The sequence below is a fragment of the Populus alba genome, chromosome 17 (assembly GCF_005239225.2).
Source record: "Populus alba chromosome 17, ASM523922v2, whole genome shotgun sequence".
Lineage (NCBI taxonomy): Eukaryota > Viridiplantae > Streptophyta > Magnoliopsida > Malpighiales > Salicaceae > Populus > Populus alba.
In genome coordinates, this window is record NC_133300.1 from 147,419 (window position 1) to 165,893 (window position 18,475).

The following is an 18,475-nucleotide window of genomic DNA, read 5'->3' on the forward strand; positions in this document are numbered from 1 at the left end:
CATCGAAAACAATACGACTTTTTTTTTCATAATTATTTATGTTTTGAAATGTAATTTTTTCGTGCGTGAATTAGGTTGCGTGATTTTTGGTATGATGCCCAGAAAAAAGCAAAAAAAAACAGCGAGGGATAAGGGGTTACAAGGCTGGAACGATATTGCGGTTTGGAGGGATTTCAAACCAATATACATCCCGGAAGATATATGGCCGCACTATGTTCAGCACGTGACGTCTGAGCGGTTCACTCGACGCTCACAGTCCGGTGCCGGCAACCGGAATCGGCAAATTCATGGCTCGGTTACAACGCACACCGGCGGCTCCGTTCCGTTTGCTGCACATGCGAAACGGATGGTAAGATTAATTTAAATGAAATATATCGTTCAATTAATTTGTTGTTAATACATTTGTTTCATTATATATAGGCTACGTCTCTTGGACGTGAGCCGAGCCCTATGGAGCTGTTTGTGGAGACGCACGTGCGGAGTCATGACCGCCAAAAGGGGACGCAACAGTTCGTTGACAACCGTGCTCAACAGTTTGTGGTGTGTTTGTTCAACCATTTTATTTTATAAGTTATTATCATGTTTATTGAATTGAATATGATTATTTTTTTTTTCAGGAGACCTATAATAATCGGTTGAGGGAGAGATACGGGGATGATCCTTCGACCCATCCGGAATTCGATCCGGATTTGTGGATGGAGGCTGGATCGTCAGGTGGACCCGATAAAAATCGGGTTTACGGGCTCTCCAACACTACCGCTGCCAAGTTGCGGTCGACCGGTACTGCTTCAACCGGTGGGAGCTCCCAATCTGTATCGAGCTCCCAATCTAAGGAGTTTGTGGCCTTGCAGCAAAGGTGCGACCACCTATCAGAGGCGTACACACAACTCAAAGAAGAGCAAAGATTGGCGAACGAACAACACAGATTGGCGGACGAACAACGCAGAGCAGAGTCTGAACAACAAAGAGCGGCCTATGAAGAGCTTCGTCAAATGGTCATGAACATGACACAAGGTGGAACATGTGCGCCTAATCCTTTTTGGCCGCCTAACCCCCACCCTCCTCCTCCTCCTCCTCCACCTTTATATTAATTGTTTTTTTTAAAACACATTCATTTTGTAATGAATATTATTTAACTTTGAGTTTTTGTTGCTTAATATAAATTTTATTTGCATAATTGGTTTGTATTACTATTAATTTATATTATTTTTTCTAAATAATTAAAAAAAAAAATTACACAGGGATTTACCGACGGAAAAAATCCGTCGGCATTGGACACCCATCACCGACATATTCACCGACAGAAATAATCCGTCGGCATTGGACAGTGTCTGCGGTATTCCATCCCATCACCGACGGAAATAATCCGTTGGTATAAAAATACCGACGAATTTACAGACGGATTTATTCGGTCGGTATGAAATATCACCGACACTTTTGCCGACGGATGTAGTCCGTCGGTATTTACATAACACCGACGGAACATATTCCGTCGGTATATTCCAAGCGGGAAACTTTTTTTTTTGGCGCGCACGGTCCGTCGGTAAAACCGTCGGTAAATGTTTTTTTTGTATTACCGACCGATATAGCGACGGAATGTGGAATCACCGACAAAAGGTATTCCGACGGGAGTATTTCGTCGGTAATATAGTCGGTAAATACTTTACCAACGAACGTTCTATCACACACCGACGGAATATTTCCGTCGGTAAAACTGTGAAATCTTGTAGTGGTTTTTGAAAAGGATAGGGTTAGGTTTAGGGTTTCTTTATTTTTTTTCTGATGTTGTCAAAATTACCCCCCCTAAATGTGTTGAGAAGACTGGTATTTGTAGGTGAAATATTGCTAGGTTTTTCAACTTGGTCCCTCAACTTCTTTCTTTTTGTAAATTTTGATTTTTCTTATTTTTTTATATATTTTTTTGAAAACGAGCAATATCAACGTCGACTCAAATGAGGAAAATCAATAATTTAAAAATAACACGTGAAAATTTGAACGCGTTCGAAATTTTTTTTAAAAAAAATTTAAATTCTTTTTAGACGACGCTAAAAATGCTAAAATAACGAGAATATATTAAAAAACATATTTTTTTGGATTTTCATTGTTTTTCTCTATTTTTGGATTTTTTAGAAAATATATCAAAAACATGGGTCAAAAATTGGGTAGCAACATACTACATGAGCATTTTTTTCTCTAGATAAAAATATAGCTTAAAACTCCAATGATGATAAGAAAGATGATGGAAGAATCGTACACACTAAAATACACTAAAATATTTTATACGAGACACAACTAAGGAGAGAGTTTGGTGGTAAATTTAAGTAAAATAGAGATTTCAGTCAAGGAAAAAATTTAAATGATCTCGATAGTTTAAATCGTAATTTAGATAGCATAAAACTTAAAATCTCAGCATTTTAGGGAAAGAATAATCCAAAGGTTTATTTGGATCCAAAAGTCTATTAATGATACTAATAATACATTTTTCATTGAAAATTAGATTGAAATTGTTCTCTTATTCTTAAAAGTTATGCATAGGGTTTGAACATGATTTATAATATTTAAGGATTTTTTTAGCTTCGAATCGCACATAAAAGATGAGCATACTATTTTGATATTTTTTTGTTAACTTATTATAATAATAATAATAAGATTTTTTTAAAATAAAAAAAATATTCAGGCTATAAAACTAATATTTATGATAAGATAAAAAAGATATATGTCACTGAAAAATTTTATCTTGATAAAAAAAATAAAAACAATTATAATAACAATATCAAAAAAATTTATGTGAGCTGAATATTATCGATTTGGAAGGATGGTCTCAAAATACACGTTGTTGAGTCCACCCACGAACAGAAGATGCATTGATTTGTTAGTCCACAAAGAAAAGTCCACAAATTTATTAACTTGTTTTAATAATTATAAAATGTTTTCTTTTATTAATCGTATAAAGAACTGTATCCATTTCTGGCAACACTAAAGATATGAATCGAAAGAAGAGCAAGTTTTGTAGATAGAAATACATTGACACTTCTATGATCTTGACTCCATTCATTTAAAATCTACAATTTACAATTTTAAAATTTAAACGAAAGAACAAATACCCTTCCATATAAATTTCCAAGTTTTCCTGGTGTAGGGCTGAAGAACTCAAGGCGGGTTTTAAGAAACATATCTTTTTATTTGGGGTTTGTTTACTGTGCCTGGACCCTGGAGTATTGGTTTAATGGGTTTTAATATGGGAAATTAAACAAGTGTTACGTGTATTGTTAGAAAAATCATGGCATGTCATGTCATGTGTAACACAAATATTAATCTCAGTAATTGAAAGATAAATTGTCTTTTTTTAGAAGAAAAAAAAATAAATGGAAGCAAATATGGAAATTGAGAATGATATAAATTTGATTAGAAATAAAAGTATCCATTTTCCTGAAAATGGGGCTAAATCAAACACGCAGCCATTCATGAGTTATAAGATTTTTAAATTCAAACCTCAATTTTATTTTATTTTTATGCTAATTAATTTCAATTGTTGAGCCATAGGAAGTCTTGATTGCCATTAATTCTTATATTAGATTAAGCTATTCCATTTTTATTATCATACAAGTAACTTTTTCTTTCTTATATGTACATAAACATAGATTCTGTGAAAACTTAGTTTTCAGGACTTAATTGAATGAAAAATAAGTTTTGGGAGTCCATTAATAAAGTATGCAAACTTGATGGGTATTACAACTTTCCCTTCCAAGCATAGTTTTAAGACCCGGCCCGGTGGTCGGCCAGGTCCAAGGTCCGGGTTCCGGGTCTCGACCGGGTCGCCGGGTCAAAATTTATTTTTTAGTTTTTTTTAAAAAAATCAAAACGACGTCGTTTTAGCAAAAAAAAAAAAAAAAAAAGCCAACAAGTTTGAGGTTGGGTGTTGACCGGGTCTTGCCGGGTCAACCGGGTTCCGGGTCGACCCGCCGGGTCGACCGGGTCTGGCCGGGCCAATTCCCATGCGGGTTTTAGCCTTCACCCGGACCGGTCCCATGCCCGGGTCGGCCGGGTCCCGGGTCGACCCGCCGGACCGGTCCGGGTTTTAAAACTATGCTTCCAAGTCTAAAATGACCCAATTCTTTTCATCCATAACATGTTTTGGAAAGAATTTTGGGACTTTGAAACCAGAACCCACAACTTCAAAACCTGTTTTGGGTACTATTCATGGATCTGGAGCATAGAGGTTAAAGGTGGCAGAAATTCATTTTAGTCCCTCTAGTTATAAAAATTTTTCCTTTGTTCCCTGTATTTAATTTAAGAGTCTTAAAGTAGTGATGGGTATGGATTATATAATTTTGTATAACTACTTCAAAATGCCTTGCAATTATATTGCCATTGAAATAAATTTGAGTACATAAAAAATAAAAAATTGATTAGTTATTTGACTCGCTCTCCACTGGACTCATATATTTTTTTCTCACAACAAAAAAATTGGTTATGGTGAGTTTTTCAATGTATTTTTATACATAGAAAACCCCAAGTGTAAATAAAAAATAGTTATACATGTATTTAATTAAATAAATCAAGAACTATATACATAAATAAAAAAATAATTCATTAACAATAAATAAAAAATTTAATAATTTAGAATCAGAGGAAAACATGTTAAGGTAAGAAAACCTCATTTATGATAAAATGTTGTTACACTAAAAAAAATTCACCCTTGATATTTTTTTTTTGTAATCATTAGTGTCCGGGTCAGTTTATGCGTACCTCAACTAATCTCTCGAGACCCTGAAGTTAACGACCATATAAGTCTCCAATAGTCCTGAGATTTGTGACACTCGAACTAATAATCTCTAAAAAAACAAACTCAAAATCTAACCAATTAAATTATACCCCTGAGAATTACAATTAATATTTCTTAATTTGACCACTGCTTAGCAAACATTAAATGAGAGTTTTAAATATTAATTTGAGGTGAATATTCCATGAAAAAAAGGAAGATGCTCTTGAGCCAAAAGATCTTGTGAAAAGTCGTTGCTGCATGTTTCCGAGTCTGCTTTGAAGTGTCCAAGAAACGACAAGTTTGGAAATAAATAAAGATTCGACAGTCTATTTCTTCATGTCAAAAAGCAAGTTTCCCGTAATCCAAGTTCATGGAACACACCGCAGGTCTCGACTAGCGAGAATGGATGCTTCCATATGATTTAACCTTAAAAACTTGTCGCTATCTGTTGTTATATTTTAGTGATTAAATATTATTGCTAACATGCTATATATAGTAATTTATTCTAAAATAATAATAATTTGAACCACAGTAAAATTTCTGGAGATTTGTTCTCAAAAGCTATCATATTGTGTACAATATTGGTTCATTACACCAAAGCATGATAGAAACTAGAAAATGCAGACTTGCTTTTCGTTTGTCCTGTGTTTTCACTGGAATTCTGCCATTTCAATCTCCACAGATTTTTCTGAAGTAGCAGGGCAAATTTCAGGTTGCATTAGCAGCGATGAATCATCTACTAGGTCACATCTCTCCCTTATTGCTTTTATGTCTTCGTACACTTGAACCATTATCGGTCTTCGATCTGGAATGGGATCAACACAGGTACATGCAACTTTAAGCAGCTGAATGATCTCATCGTCAAATCCTTTCCCGATCAGAGACTTGTCTACCGCGCCATGAAATCCGAACTGCTCGAAAGATGGCCAATCCATTCATTAAGAACATTGTTTGAGGAAGCAGTCATGTTGCTGGGATCCACCCCAGTAATCATCTCAAGAAGCACAACTCCAAATCCATGCACATCTTCCTTCACAAATGCCATCTCCCAAAAACTCACTATTTACGGAGGAAGCGCAGGTCGAACTCACGAGCATTGCCTCTCCAAAATTTGATAACTTGGGCTGGAAGTTCTGATCAAGTAATATGCATTTTGAGCTAATGTCAAGATGGATTATTTTGACGGTATGACAGTTCTGATGAAGCCACGCCAAGCCTCTTGCTAATCCGACGGCGACTTTAACCCTCACACCCCATTCCATAGCTTTTTCCTGACCTTCTTCCATGGGATGTAGCCAATCATAAAGGTTACCATTTGGCATATATTTGTAAACCAGAAACCTTTGGTTTGACTCAACGCAAAACCCCAACAGTGGAAGTACGTTGATATGTCTCAATGAACCAAGTATCTTCAACTCGGATATAAATTGTTCTTCAAGGAACCGAGAGTCATGCAACTTCTTCACTGCAAGGACATAACCATTAGGCAATGATGCCTTGTACAGCATCCCCATCTTTCCCTGTCCGATGAAATTGTTCTCACTGAAATTATCGGTTGCATCCTTAAGATCTGCGTAGCTCATTCTTGTAACCCTCTTCTCCAACATGGAAATCTGTGGACAGAAATCTCAATATATTAGTACTGAAGAACATATATATACGTTGAAATTGAACCAGCTTCAAGAATTCAGGGTCTTGTGTAGATAAGCATCCTGTAATTGGAAGTAAAAACTTAACTGCTCTTGCTCAAAACTTGAATAAGGAATTAAAAAATAAAAACTAACAAAGCTAAAACAAAAAAGATATCAATCTTAAAGAGTAGTACCTCTTTAATTCCTTCCTCCAAGAGACCTACTGTTGAGGAGCTGCCTGCTTGATCATCATCTGTTATCTTATGCTTCCTCTTCACCATCAACATCATCATTTCTGATATTGTGATTTTTTTTTTCCTCTCCCCAATATACACCCATGGTACACAGCAGGATGTAAAAAAACTTGCAACTGAAGTTGAAAAAACTATATAACCAATCACAAAACCACTTTTGAAGAAGTAATGAAACTTCATTTGATGACTTGAGCAGCTATCCAAAGGCATCCCACAGAGTCCTGTGTTGTTCGCAAAGCTGTCTGCTGGAATATTATTACGTATAAAATTTGGCAGTGGCCCTGATAATCGATTGTTAGTAACAGTAAAGACCTTGATCCGATCGAGAAGGCCAAATTCTAGTGGGATATGACCTGTTAGCTTGTTGTAGTCGAGTTTTAGAGCATTTAAGAAAGATGTATTGGCAATACTTGATGGGATTTCACCAGAAAAGTTGTTGAAGGATAGGTCAAGGTTAGTGATGAATGGTAGTATTTTAGAGATGTCAGATGGAATCGGTCCCTGAAGCTCATAATGTGAAAGGTCCAAACCAGTTAAGCTCGTACACTTCTGCAATCCAAGAGGGAACTGGCCCATGAGCCCCAGGTCAGAGAGTCTGATGTTTAAGACTCTGTTCTCATCAGGATGCCAGCAGTCGACTCCCATAAATCCACAGAAGAAACCTTCTGTATTGTTGTTGAAATTCCAAGTGGTGTTTAAGTATCCATTAGGGTCTATCATAGAATCCTTAATAGATTTCAAGCAAGCAATATCAGTGGCAGTAGCACTAGTTACGGTGAAAGTAGCTAACAAGGAGAACATAAAAGAGTGGATAAAAAATAAATTAGCCATTTGGATTTGAGAGTTCATCAGAGTAAGACTACAATGGAATGGTTGGAATGAACAAAAATGAGAAATAAGAATCATAAAAGCCTACTTAAAAATAAAATTGAATTGAAATCTCTTTTTGTTTCTGAAATCTCCGAAGAGAGCATTTATTCTTGAGCTACTTCTTCTGCATTGAAATGGATGGCCCTTTACTGCAATTTCCAAGAAAGTTTGGGGAAAACAAACTAGTCAAGAAGCTTATGTCCTCATTTTCAACTTCTTTCAATTTCCTCTTCTTTTTTTTCTTCAATAAAAGTATTTGCACGTCAGTCAACTTAAATGTTAGCTGAGATTAAATCTTTTGTTTTTATATTTGATTAAAAATAAAAGTACCCATTTCCTTAATAAGTAGGGCTAAATCTTTTGTTTTTGTATTTGGAACTATATTTTAAAAGTATATTTGATTTTAAAAAATCAATTTAATGTTTTTTTGTATTTTTTTAATGATTTTGATGTTGTTTTGTAATTAATTTCAATTGTTGGAACTTAGGAAGTTTTGATTGCCATTAATTCTTATATTAGATTAATCTCTTCTTCTTAAAACAGGGATAACTCCGCTGTGAAAACTTAGCTTCCAGGACTTAAGTGAATAACAAATAAGCTCCGGGAGTATATTGATAAAATATGCAAGCCTGATTCCACATTTTGGACTCTGAAACCAAAATCCACAGCTTAAAAACAAGTTTTGGGTAGTATTCATGGATGTGGATCGTATAGGTTGAAGGTGGCAGAAACTCATTTTAGTCCCTGTAGTTATAGAAACATCTTATTTGTTCCCTGTATTTAATTCAAGATTTATCTAAAAGTGAGTCGTATGGAAATAAATAAGCCACAAAGAAAAGATGCGTTGACTTGGTAGTCTATTTCTTCAATTCAAGAAGCCAAGTCTTCCTGCATCAAATTCCAAGTTTATGGGACACGTAATTAAAGAGAGAATGGAATATGGCCCTATAGACTCCAATTTGCACGAAAAAGGTTAAATCCTGATTTATAAGTTGTTTTCAATTAATGTAGATTTATTTTTCTTGTTTTTTTCTTTTTTTCAATGGAATTATTTGCACGTCAGTTAACTTAAATGTTAATTGAGTTTAAATCTTTAATCCGAGCAATTTTAGAAAAGTCCACAAATTTATTAACTTGTTTTGATAATTACAAAATGTTTTCTTCTAGGATATGAATCAAAAACTCCACCCCTTCTTCCGACCACACAGGAACAAATTAGGTCCCAGATTGTTAGTCGAGAAGTGAACCAGATGACCACTCCTCATCTGATCCTTACTAACTTCTAAGAGACAAAGCTTCGGGTCCAGCCACTCATGCTAAGCCTGCATTTACACTAAATTAAGCGCCTAATCACACTTAATTAGCTTAGAATAATCGCCAAATATTAAGTATATTATTTTGTTCACTGCTCTGTGTAATTTGAGGCAGCAGCAGGGGTCGTAGACGTCCAGAATTGAGCACTTTTGATCTTTGACACACTCGCCAGGACAAGTAATGGGGTCCCCTACAACAGTCACCTTCTTCGCTGCAAAGTCTATGTTGAAAGATGTCACACCTGCGGGTACACAGACCAATGCGTACCGCGTCAGATATCTCACTACGTACCGTGTCCACAGCTCCAAAGTCTTTGTCATCCCAGTGGACAAGTCCGGTCTAAGTTAACTTAGTAGTGTTTCAAGAAAGATTAGTTGGAACAAGTGACCCGGAAACCGCGTCAGATATAATTTATTTATTATAAGGTGCTTTGAAGTATAGTAACGGTTGTGATTTAAAGTATTTTTTTTATTTAAAAAAATTATTTTTAATATTATCATGTTAAAATAATCTGAAAAAAATATTTTTTAAAAAATAAATTTTAAAATTTTTAAAAATATATAATTTCAATGACATTACCAAACATTGTCAAATAAAAGTGATATAAAATTGATTTTAGTTCTTGTGAAATTTCTTAAAAAATAAGGTTTCATTTTATTTCTTATAATTTCTTTAAAAAATATTTTAGCTTCTATATTTTATTTTCATTTACAAATTGGTCTTTATTTGATTTTTTTTATTGTTGTTTTTTATTAAATCTATAGTTTAGTCCTTATAATAAAGAGGTTCTTAGAATTAGATCCTAGAAGATTACTCCTAATCATGAAATAGCTCATTTTATCCACAAAACACTTATTTAGCCACATCCACAAAACACTGTTTATTTTGATAGTTTTTTTTTTTTTTTTTTCTGTTTAGTTTTTTTAATTTAACCCTTCACCATCCTAGTATTCTTTTTTTTTTTTTTCTATTGTGCTTCATATATATATTAGGTTACATATTGGTCTTATAGATTTATAAGAAGAATCTTGTAAAAAGATAAGATAAGTTGGAGATAATGATGAAGATTTTGATGAGAAAAATGGATAAATTAAGTAATGAAATGATTGGTAAACATGATGTTCCTAGCTGTAAGAGAAAGAGGAAATAATCCAAAGGTTTATTTGGATCCAAAAGTCTATTAATAATACTAATAATACATTTTTCATTGAAAATTAGATTCAAATTGTTTTTTTATTCTTAAATTTTATACATAGGTTTTGAACATGATTTATCATATTGAAGGGTTTTTTTAGCTTTGAATCACAAATAAAATGTGAGCATACTATTTTGATATTTTTTTGCTAACTTATTTTAATAATCATAAGATATTTTTTTAAAAAAAATAAAAAATTATTCAAATAAACAAGATATATATAAATAAAAAAAATTATGTGAACTAAATATTATCGATTGGAAAGAAGGGACTCAAAATTTTGAGAACATGAGCCTTTGAAATAAATCGAGACTTACAACTAATAAGGATGGGCCTGTCATATCAAATGGTTGTATGAGTCCAATACCCCTTCCTTCGTGTATAACCACTTTCTTTTTCTGGTGCTTTTAGTTTGATAATAGTTACTTGTCGTCACGTATGTATATAAAATTATATTGCCATTGAAATAAATTTGAGTACATAAAAAATAAAAAATTGATTAGTTATTTGACTCGCTCTCCACTGGACTCATATATTTTTTCTCACAACAAAAAAATTGGTTATGGTGAGTTTTTCAATGTATTTTTATACATAGAAAACCCCAAGTGTAAATAAAAAATAGTTATACATGTATTTAATTAAATAAATCAAGAACTATATACATAAATAAAAAAATAATTCATTAACAATAAATAAAAAATTTAATAATTTAGAATCAGAGGAAAACATGTTAAGGTAAGAAAACCTCATTTATGATAAAATGTTGTTACACTAAAAAAAATTCACCCTTGATATTTTTTTTTTGTAATCATTAGTGTCCGGGTCAGTTTATGCGTACCTCAACTAATCTCTCGAGACCCTGAAGTTAACGACCATATAAGTCTCCAATAGTCCTGAGATTTGTGACACTCGAACTAATAATCTCTAAAAAAACAAACTCAAAATCTAACCAATTAAATTATACCCCTGAGAATTACAATTAATATTTCTTAATTTGACCACTGCTTAGCAAACATTAAATGAGAGTTTTAAATATTAATTTGAGGTGAATATTCCATGAAAAAAAGGAAGATGCTCTTGAGCCAAAAGATCTTGTGAAAAGTCGTTGCTGCATGTTTCCGAGTCTGCTTTGAAGTGTCCAAGAAACGACAAGTTTGGAAATAAATAAAGATTCGACAGTCTATTTCTTCATGTCAAAAAGCAAGTTTCCCGTAATCCAAGTTCATGGAACACACCGCAGGTCTCGACTAGCGAGAATGGATGCTTCCATATGATTTAACCTTAAAAACTTGTCGCTATCTGTTGTTATATTTTAGTGATTAAATATTATTGCTAACATGCTATATATAGTAATTTATTCTAAAATAATAATAATTTGAACCACAGTAAAATTTCTGGAGATTTGTTCTCAAAAGCTATCATATTGTGTACAATATTGGTTCATTACACCAAAGCATGATAGAAACTAGAAAATGCAGACTTGCTTTTCGTTTGTCCTGTGTTTTCACTGGAATTCTGCCATTTCAATCTCCACAGATTTTTCTGAAGTAGCAGGGCAAATTTCAGGTTGCATTAGCAGCGATGAATCATCTACTAGGTCACATCTCTCCCTTATTGCTTTTATGTCTTCGTACACTTGAACCATTATCGGTCTTCGATCTGGAATGGGATCAACACAGGTACATGCAACTTTAAGCAGCTGAATGATCTCATCGTCAAATCCTTTCCCGATCAGAGACTTGTCTACCGCGCCATGAAAATCCGAACTGCTCGAAAGATGGCCAATCCATTCATTAAGAACATTGTTTGAGGAAGCAGTCATGTTGCTGGGATCCACCCCAGTAATCATCTCAAGAAGCACAACTCCAAATCCATGCACATCTTCCTTCACAAATGCCATCTCCCAAAACTCACTATTTACGGAGGAAGCGCAGGTCGAACTCACGAGCATTGCCTCTCCAAAATTTGATAACTTGGGCTGGAAGTTCTGATCAAGTAATATGCATTTTGAGCTAATGTCAAGATGGATTATTTTGACGGTATGACAGTTCTGATGAAGCCACGCCAAGCCTCTTGCTAATCCGACGGCGACTTTAACCCTCACACCCCATTCCATAGCTTTTTCCTGACCTTCTTCCATGGGATGTAGCCAATCATAAAGGTTACCATTTGGCATATATTTGTAAACCAGAAACCTTTGGTTTGACTCAACGCAAAACCCCAACAGTGGAAGTACGTTGATATGTCTCAATGAACCAAGTATCTTCAACTCGGATATAAATTGTTCTTCAAGGAACCGAGAGTCATGCAACTTCTTCACTGCAAGGACATAACCATTAGGCAATGATGCCTTGTACAGCATCCCCATCTTTCCCTGTCCGATGAAATTGTTCTCACTGAAATTATCGGTTGCATCCTTAAGATCTGCGTAGCTCATTCTTGTAACCCTCTTCTCCAACATGGAAATCTGTGGACAGAAATCTCAATATATTAGTACTGAAGAACATATATATACGTTGAAATTGAACCAGCTTCAAGAATTCAGGGTCTTGTGTAGATAAGCATCCTGTAATTGGAAGTAAAAACTTAACTGCTCTTGCTCAAAACTTGAATAAGGAATTAAAAAATAAAAACTAACAAAGCTAAAACAAAAAAGATATCAATCTTAAAGAGTAGTACCTCTTTAATTCCTTCCTCCAAGAGACCTACTGTTGAGGAGCTGCCTGCTTGATCATCATCTGTTATCTTATGCTTCCTCTTCACCATCAACATCATCATTTCTGATATTGTGATTTTTTTTTTCCTCTCCCCAATATACACCCATGGTACACAGCAGGATGTAAAAAAACTTGCAACTGAAGTTGAAAAAACTATATAACCAATCACAAAACCACTTTTGAAGAAGTAATGAAACTTCATTTGATGACTTGAGCAGCTATCCAAAGGCATCCCACAGAGTCCTGTGTTGTTCGCAAAGCTGTCTGCTGGAATATTATTACGTATAAAATTTGGCAGTGGCCCTGATAATCGATTGTTAGTAACAGTAAAGACCTTGATCCGATCGAGAAGGCCAAATTCTAGTGGGATATGACCTGTTAGCTTGTTGTAGTCGAGTTTTAGAGCATTTAAGAAAGATGTATTGGCAATACTTGATGGGATTTCACCAGAAAAGTTGTTGAAGGATAGGTCAAGGTTAGTGATGAATGGTAGTATTTTAGAGATGTCAGATGGAAATCGGTCCCTGAAGCTCATAATGTGAAAGGTCCAAACCAGTTAAGCTCGTACACTTCTGCAATCCAAGAGGGAACTGGCCCATGAGCCCCAGGTCAGAGAGTCTGATGTTTAAGACTCTGTTCTCATCAGGATGCCAGCAGTCGACTCCCATAAATCCACAGAAGAAACCTTCTGTATTGTTGTTGAAATTCCAAGTGGTGTTTAAGTATCCATTAGGGTCTATCATAGAATCCTTAATAGATTTCAAGCAAGCAATATCAGTGGCAGTAGCACTAGTTACGGTGAAAGTAGCTAACAAGGAGAACATAAAAGAGTGGATAAAAAATAAATTAGCCATTTGGATTTGAGAGTTCATCAGAGTAAGACTACAATGGAATGGTTGGAATGAACAAAAATGAGAAATAAGAATCATAAAAGCCTACTTAAAAATAAAATTGAATTGAAATCTCTTTTTGTTTCTGAAATCTCCGAAGAGAGCATTTATTCTTGAGCTACTTCTTCTGCATTGAAATGGATGGCCCTTTACTGCAATTTCCAAGAAAGTTTGGGGAAAACAAACTAGTCAAGAAGCTTATGTCCTCATTTTCAACTTCTTTCAATTTCCTCTTCTTTTTTTTCTTCAATAAAAGTATTTGCACGTCAGTCAACTTAAATGTTAGCTGAGATTAAATCTTTTGTTTTTATATTTGATTAAAAATAAAAGTACCCATTTCCTTAATAAGTAGGGCTAAATCTTTTGTTTTTGTATTTGGAACTATATTTTAAAAGTATATTTGATTTTAAAAAATCAATTTAATGTTTTTTTGTATTTTTTTTAATGATTTTGATGTTGTTTTGTAATTAATTTCAATTGTTGGAACTTAGGAAGTTTTGATTGCCATTAATTCTTATATTAGATTTAATCTCTTCTTCTTAAAACAGGGATAACTCCGCTGTGAAAACTTAGCTTCCAGGACTTTAAGTGAATAACAAATAAGCTCCGGGAGTATATTGATAAAATATGCAAGCCTGATTCCACATTTTGGACTCTGAAACCAAAATCCACAGCTTAAAAACAAGTTTTGGGTAGTATTCATGGATGTGGATCGTATAGGTTGAAGGTGGCAGAAACTCATTTTAGTCCCTGTAGTTATAGAAACATCTTATTTGTTCCCTGTATTTAATTCAAGATTTATCTAAAAGTGAGTCGTATGGAAATAAATAAGCCACAAAGAAAAGATGCGTTGACTTGGTAGTCTATTTCTTCAATTCAAGAAGCCAAGTCTTCCTGCATCAAATTCCAAGTTTATGGGACACGTAATTAAAGAGAGAATGGAATATGGCCCTATAGACTCCAATTTGCACGAAAAAGGTTAAATCCTGATTTATAAGTTGTTTTCAATTAATGTAGATTTATTTTTTCTTGTTTTTTTCTTTTTTTCAATGGAATTATTTGCACGTCAGTTAACTTAAATGTTAATTGAGTTTAAATCTTTAATCCGAGCAATTTTAGAAAAGTCCACAAATTTATTAACTTGTTTTGATAATTACAAAAATGTTTTCTTCTAGGATATGAATCAAAAACTCCACCCCTTCTTCCGACCACACAGGAACAAATTAGGTCCCAGATTGTTAGTCGAGAAGTGAACCAGATGACCACTCCTCATCTGATCCTTACTAACTTCTAAGAGACAAAGCTTCGGGTCCAGCCACTCATGCTAAGCCTGCATTTACACTAAATTAAGCGCCTAATCACACTTAATTAGCTTAGAATAATCGCCAAATATTAAGTATATTATTTTGTTCACTGCTCTGTGTAATTTGAGGCAGCAGCAGGGGTCGTAGACGTCCAGAATTGAGCACTTTTGATCTTTGACACACTCGCCAGGACAAGTAATGGGGTCCCCTACAACAGTCACCTTCTTCGCTGCAAAGTCTATGTTGAAAGATGTCACACCTGCGGGTACACAGACCAATGCGTACCGCGTCAGATATCTCACTACGTACCGTGTCCACAGCTCCAAAGTCTTTGTCATCCCAGTGGACAAGTCCGGTCTAAGTTAACTTAGTAGTGTTTCAAGAAAGATTAGTTGGAACAAGTGACCCGGAAACCGCGTCAGATATAATTTATTTATTATAAGGTGCTTTGAAGTATAGTAACGGTTGTGATTTAAAGTATTTTTTTTATTTAAAAAAATTATTTTTAATATTATCATGTTAAAATAATCTGAAAAAAATATTTTTTAAAAAATAAATTTTAAAATTTTTAAAATATATAATTTCAATGACATTACCAAACATTGTCAAATAAAAGTGATATAAAATTGATTTTAGTTCTTGTGAAATTTCTTAAAAAATAAGGTTTCATTTTATTTCTTATAATTTCTTTAAAAAAATATTTTAGCTTCTATATTTTATTTTCATTTACAAATTGGTCTTTATTTGATTTTTTTTATTGTTGTTTTTTATTAAATCTATAGTTTAGTCCTTATAATAAAGAGGTTCTTAGAATTAGATCCCTAGAAGATTACTCCTAATCATGAAATAGCTCATTTTATCCACAAAACACTTATTTAGCCACATCCACAAAACACTGTTTATTTTGATAGTTTTTTTTTTTTTTTTTCTGTTTAGTTTTTTTAATTTAACCCTTCACCATCCTAGTATTCTTTTTTTTTTTTTTTTTCTATTGTGCTTCATATATATATTAGGTTACATATTGGTCTTATAGATTTATAAGAAGAATCTTGTAAAAAGATAAGATAAGTTGGAGATAATGATGAAGATTTTGATGAGAAAAATGGATAAATTAAGTAATGAAATGATTGGTAAACATGATGTTCCTAGCTGTAAGAGAAAGAGGAAATAATCCAAAGGTTTATTTGGATCCAAAAGTCTATTAATAATACTAATAATACATTTTTCATTGAAAATTAGATTCAAATTGTTTTTTTATTCTTAAATTTTATACATAGGTTTTGAACATGATTTATCATATTGAAGGGTTTTTTTAGCTTTGAATCACAAATAAAATGTGAGCATACTATTTTGATATTTTTTTGCTAACTTATTTTAATAATCATAAGATATTTTTTTAAAAAAAAATAAAAAATTATTCAAATAAACAAGATATATATAAATAAAAAAAATTATGTGAACTAAATATTATCGATTGGAAAGAAGGGACTCAAAATTTTGAGAACATGAGCCTTTGAAATAAATCGAGACTTACAACTAATAAGGATGGGCCTGTCATATCAAATGGTTGTATGAGTCCAATACCCCTTCCTTCGTGTATAACCACTTTCTTTTTCTGGTGCTTTTAGTTTGATAATAGTTACTTGTCGTCACGTATGTATGGCCAGTTTGATTTTTTGAAAAAGTTTATTTAGAAAAGATTTTTGAAAAAATTTATTTTTCTATTTATTTTAAATTAATATTTTTTTTGTGTTTTTAGATTATTTTAATGTGCTGATATTTAAAATAATTTTTAAAAAATTAAAAAAATATTATTTTAATATATTTTTAAATAAAAATATTTTTAAAAATAACCACACTTTCAACAAATAAAATCACTTACTTCTTGCTCGTCACTTCCTCGCTACCAACTATATGATCACTAGCCATGCTTTTTCTTTATATTTAATAATAGATATCTAATGTTTATTTTATTATTTATATCTATGGATAAAAAATAACTTGCTAACCCTCGTATCAATTTGATATAGCAAGTTAAGATTAAGAGAATTTACCTCTTATAAGTGTTCTAATTTTAATGTTCTCATCAAATCTCGACAACATATTTGATATCCTTGAATAAATGATTGTACTAAACAAATTTAGTTGGAAGAATCGTAAGCTCTTTGTATAATCTCATCGTTCATTTCATTTTCATTATTGATATACATGCTGAAAGATAAATGTAAAGGCATACACTAAATCATTAATTGATCTGCACGTCGCTAGTCGGATTAATTTTTTAAAAGTAAGAAGAAATGTCTAGGCATTAATAATATATTTTCAATACAAAAGATTTAAATTGTGTGGAAATTGATTTGATGTGACTTTTTTTTTTTGCAGGTCCAAAAACAGCTCAAATTACCAATAAAAACATAGTTTAACTCTAATTAAATATTTAAGATGAGATATTTAAAAAAAATATTAAAAAAAAAATATTGAATTGATTTGAGTCAATCAAGATTAACCTAACAATTTACATACAAAGTAATGAAATCATAATAATCCAATAAAAAACAAATAAAAATAAAATTATAATATTCAATTTTGAATAAATATAATATTGAAGAATGAATTTGAAAGAAAAAATCAATTACAAAAAGAACCTCAAAAAATTATCTAAATTAACCTGAGTTAATATATCAAACTTGTGATCATGATCATGAAACTAGGATAACTCAATAAAAAACAAATTATATAATCCAATTCTCAATCAAACTAGTATTAAAATATGAGATTTTAAAAACAAAATTAATTAAGAAAGGACAAAAAAAAAATTGAGTCAATTAAAGTTAATATATCAAACTCATGACTCGATTCATAAGATAAGAATAATCTCACAGAAAACATATTAAAACAAATCATGAAACTTAATTTTCAATCAATTCATTGTTGAAATATAAAATTTTTAAAAAATCAATTAGAAAAATAAAAAAAATCAATATATCAAACTTATAGTCTAAGTAATGAGTCTATGGTAACTTTATAAAAACTAGATTAAAAATAATTGAGTTAATGTTGAACGATATAATTTAAATTGAGAAAATAAAATATATGTTAGAAAATAAAATTAAAAAGAAAAAGAAAAACGCCTAGGAAAAAGACACTTTTTTCCCGTTAATATTACCTTGTGAGGAGGTGTTCAGTGAATACCCCTCCTTTTTTAATTTTTAATTTTTTATTTAATTCTCAAGAATAAGCATTTATTTTGTTTAGGAATGATGGTTTTGCATAAAACAATTATTTACAATTTCATCAACAATGAAATGTACGTGCCATCAAGAAACAAGCACTGCCTCCTAACTGCATAATTGACAAGTTAAAATATGCTGTATATTTATTTATTTTGTAAATAAAAATCTATCCTAGAATAGTTTTAATTAAATATATTTTTTAAATTAACTTTTTTTCTTCTGTTTTCATTGGTTGTTTGCCATTTCTCACAACAGACTCTTCTTCAGGACACTCTCGGAGTTATCAACAGATCATATCATTA

The 18,475-nt window shown here is 32.4% G+C and overlaps 1 protein-coding gene across 1 annotated transcript; it reads right to left on the bottom strand.

Annotated features, from left to right (window-relative positions):
- Positions 1 to 5,415: 5,415 nt before the first annotated feature.
- Positions 5,416 to 13,815, bottom strand: LOC118056076 (uncharacterized). The gene is given in 6 exon segments (XM_073405868.1): positions 5,416 to 5,676; positions 5,788 to 6,378; positions 6,591 to 7,470; positions 11,592 to 12,496; positions 12,709 to 13,260; positions 13,262 to 13,815. Coding segments are annotated over 6 exon segments (3,603 nt in total). The 5' UTR covers positions 13,676 to 13,815.
- Positions 13,816 to 18,475: the final 4,660 nt, after the last annotated feature.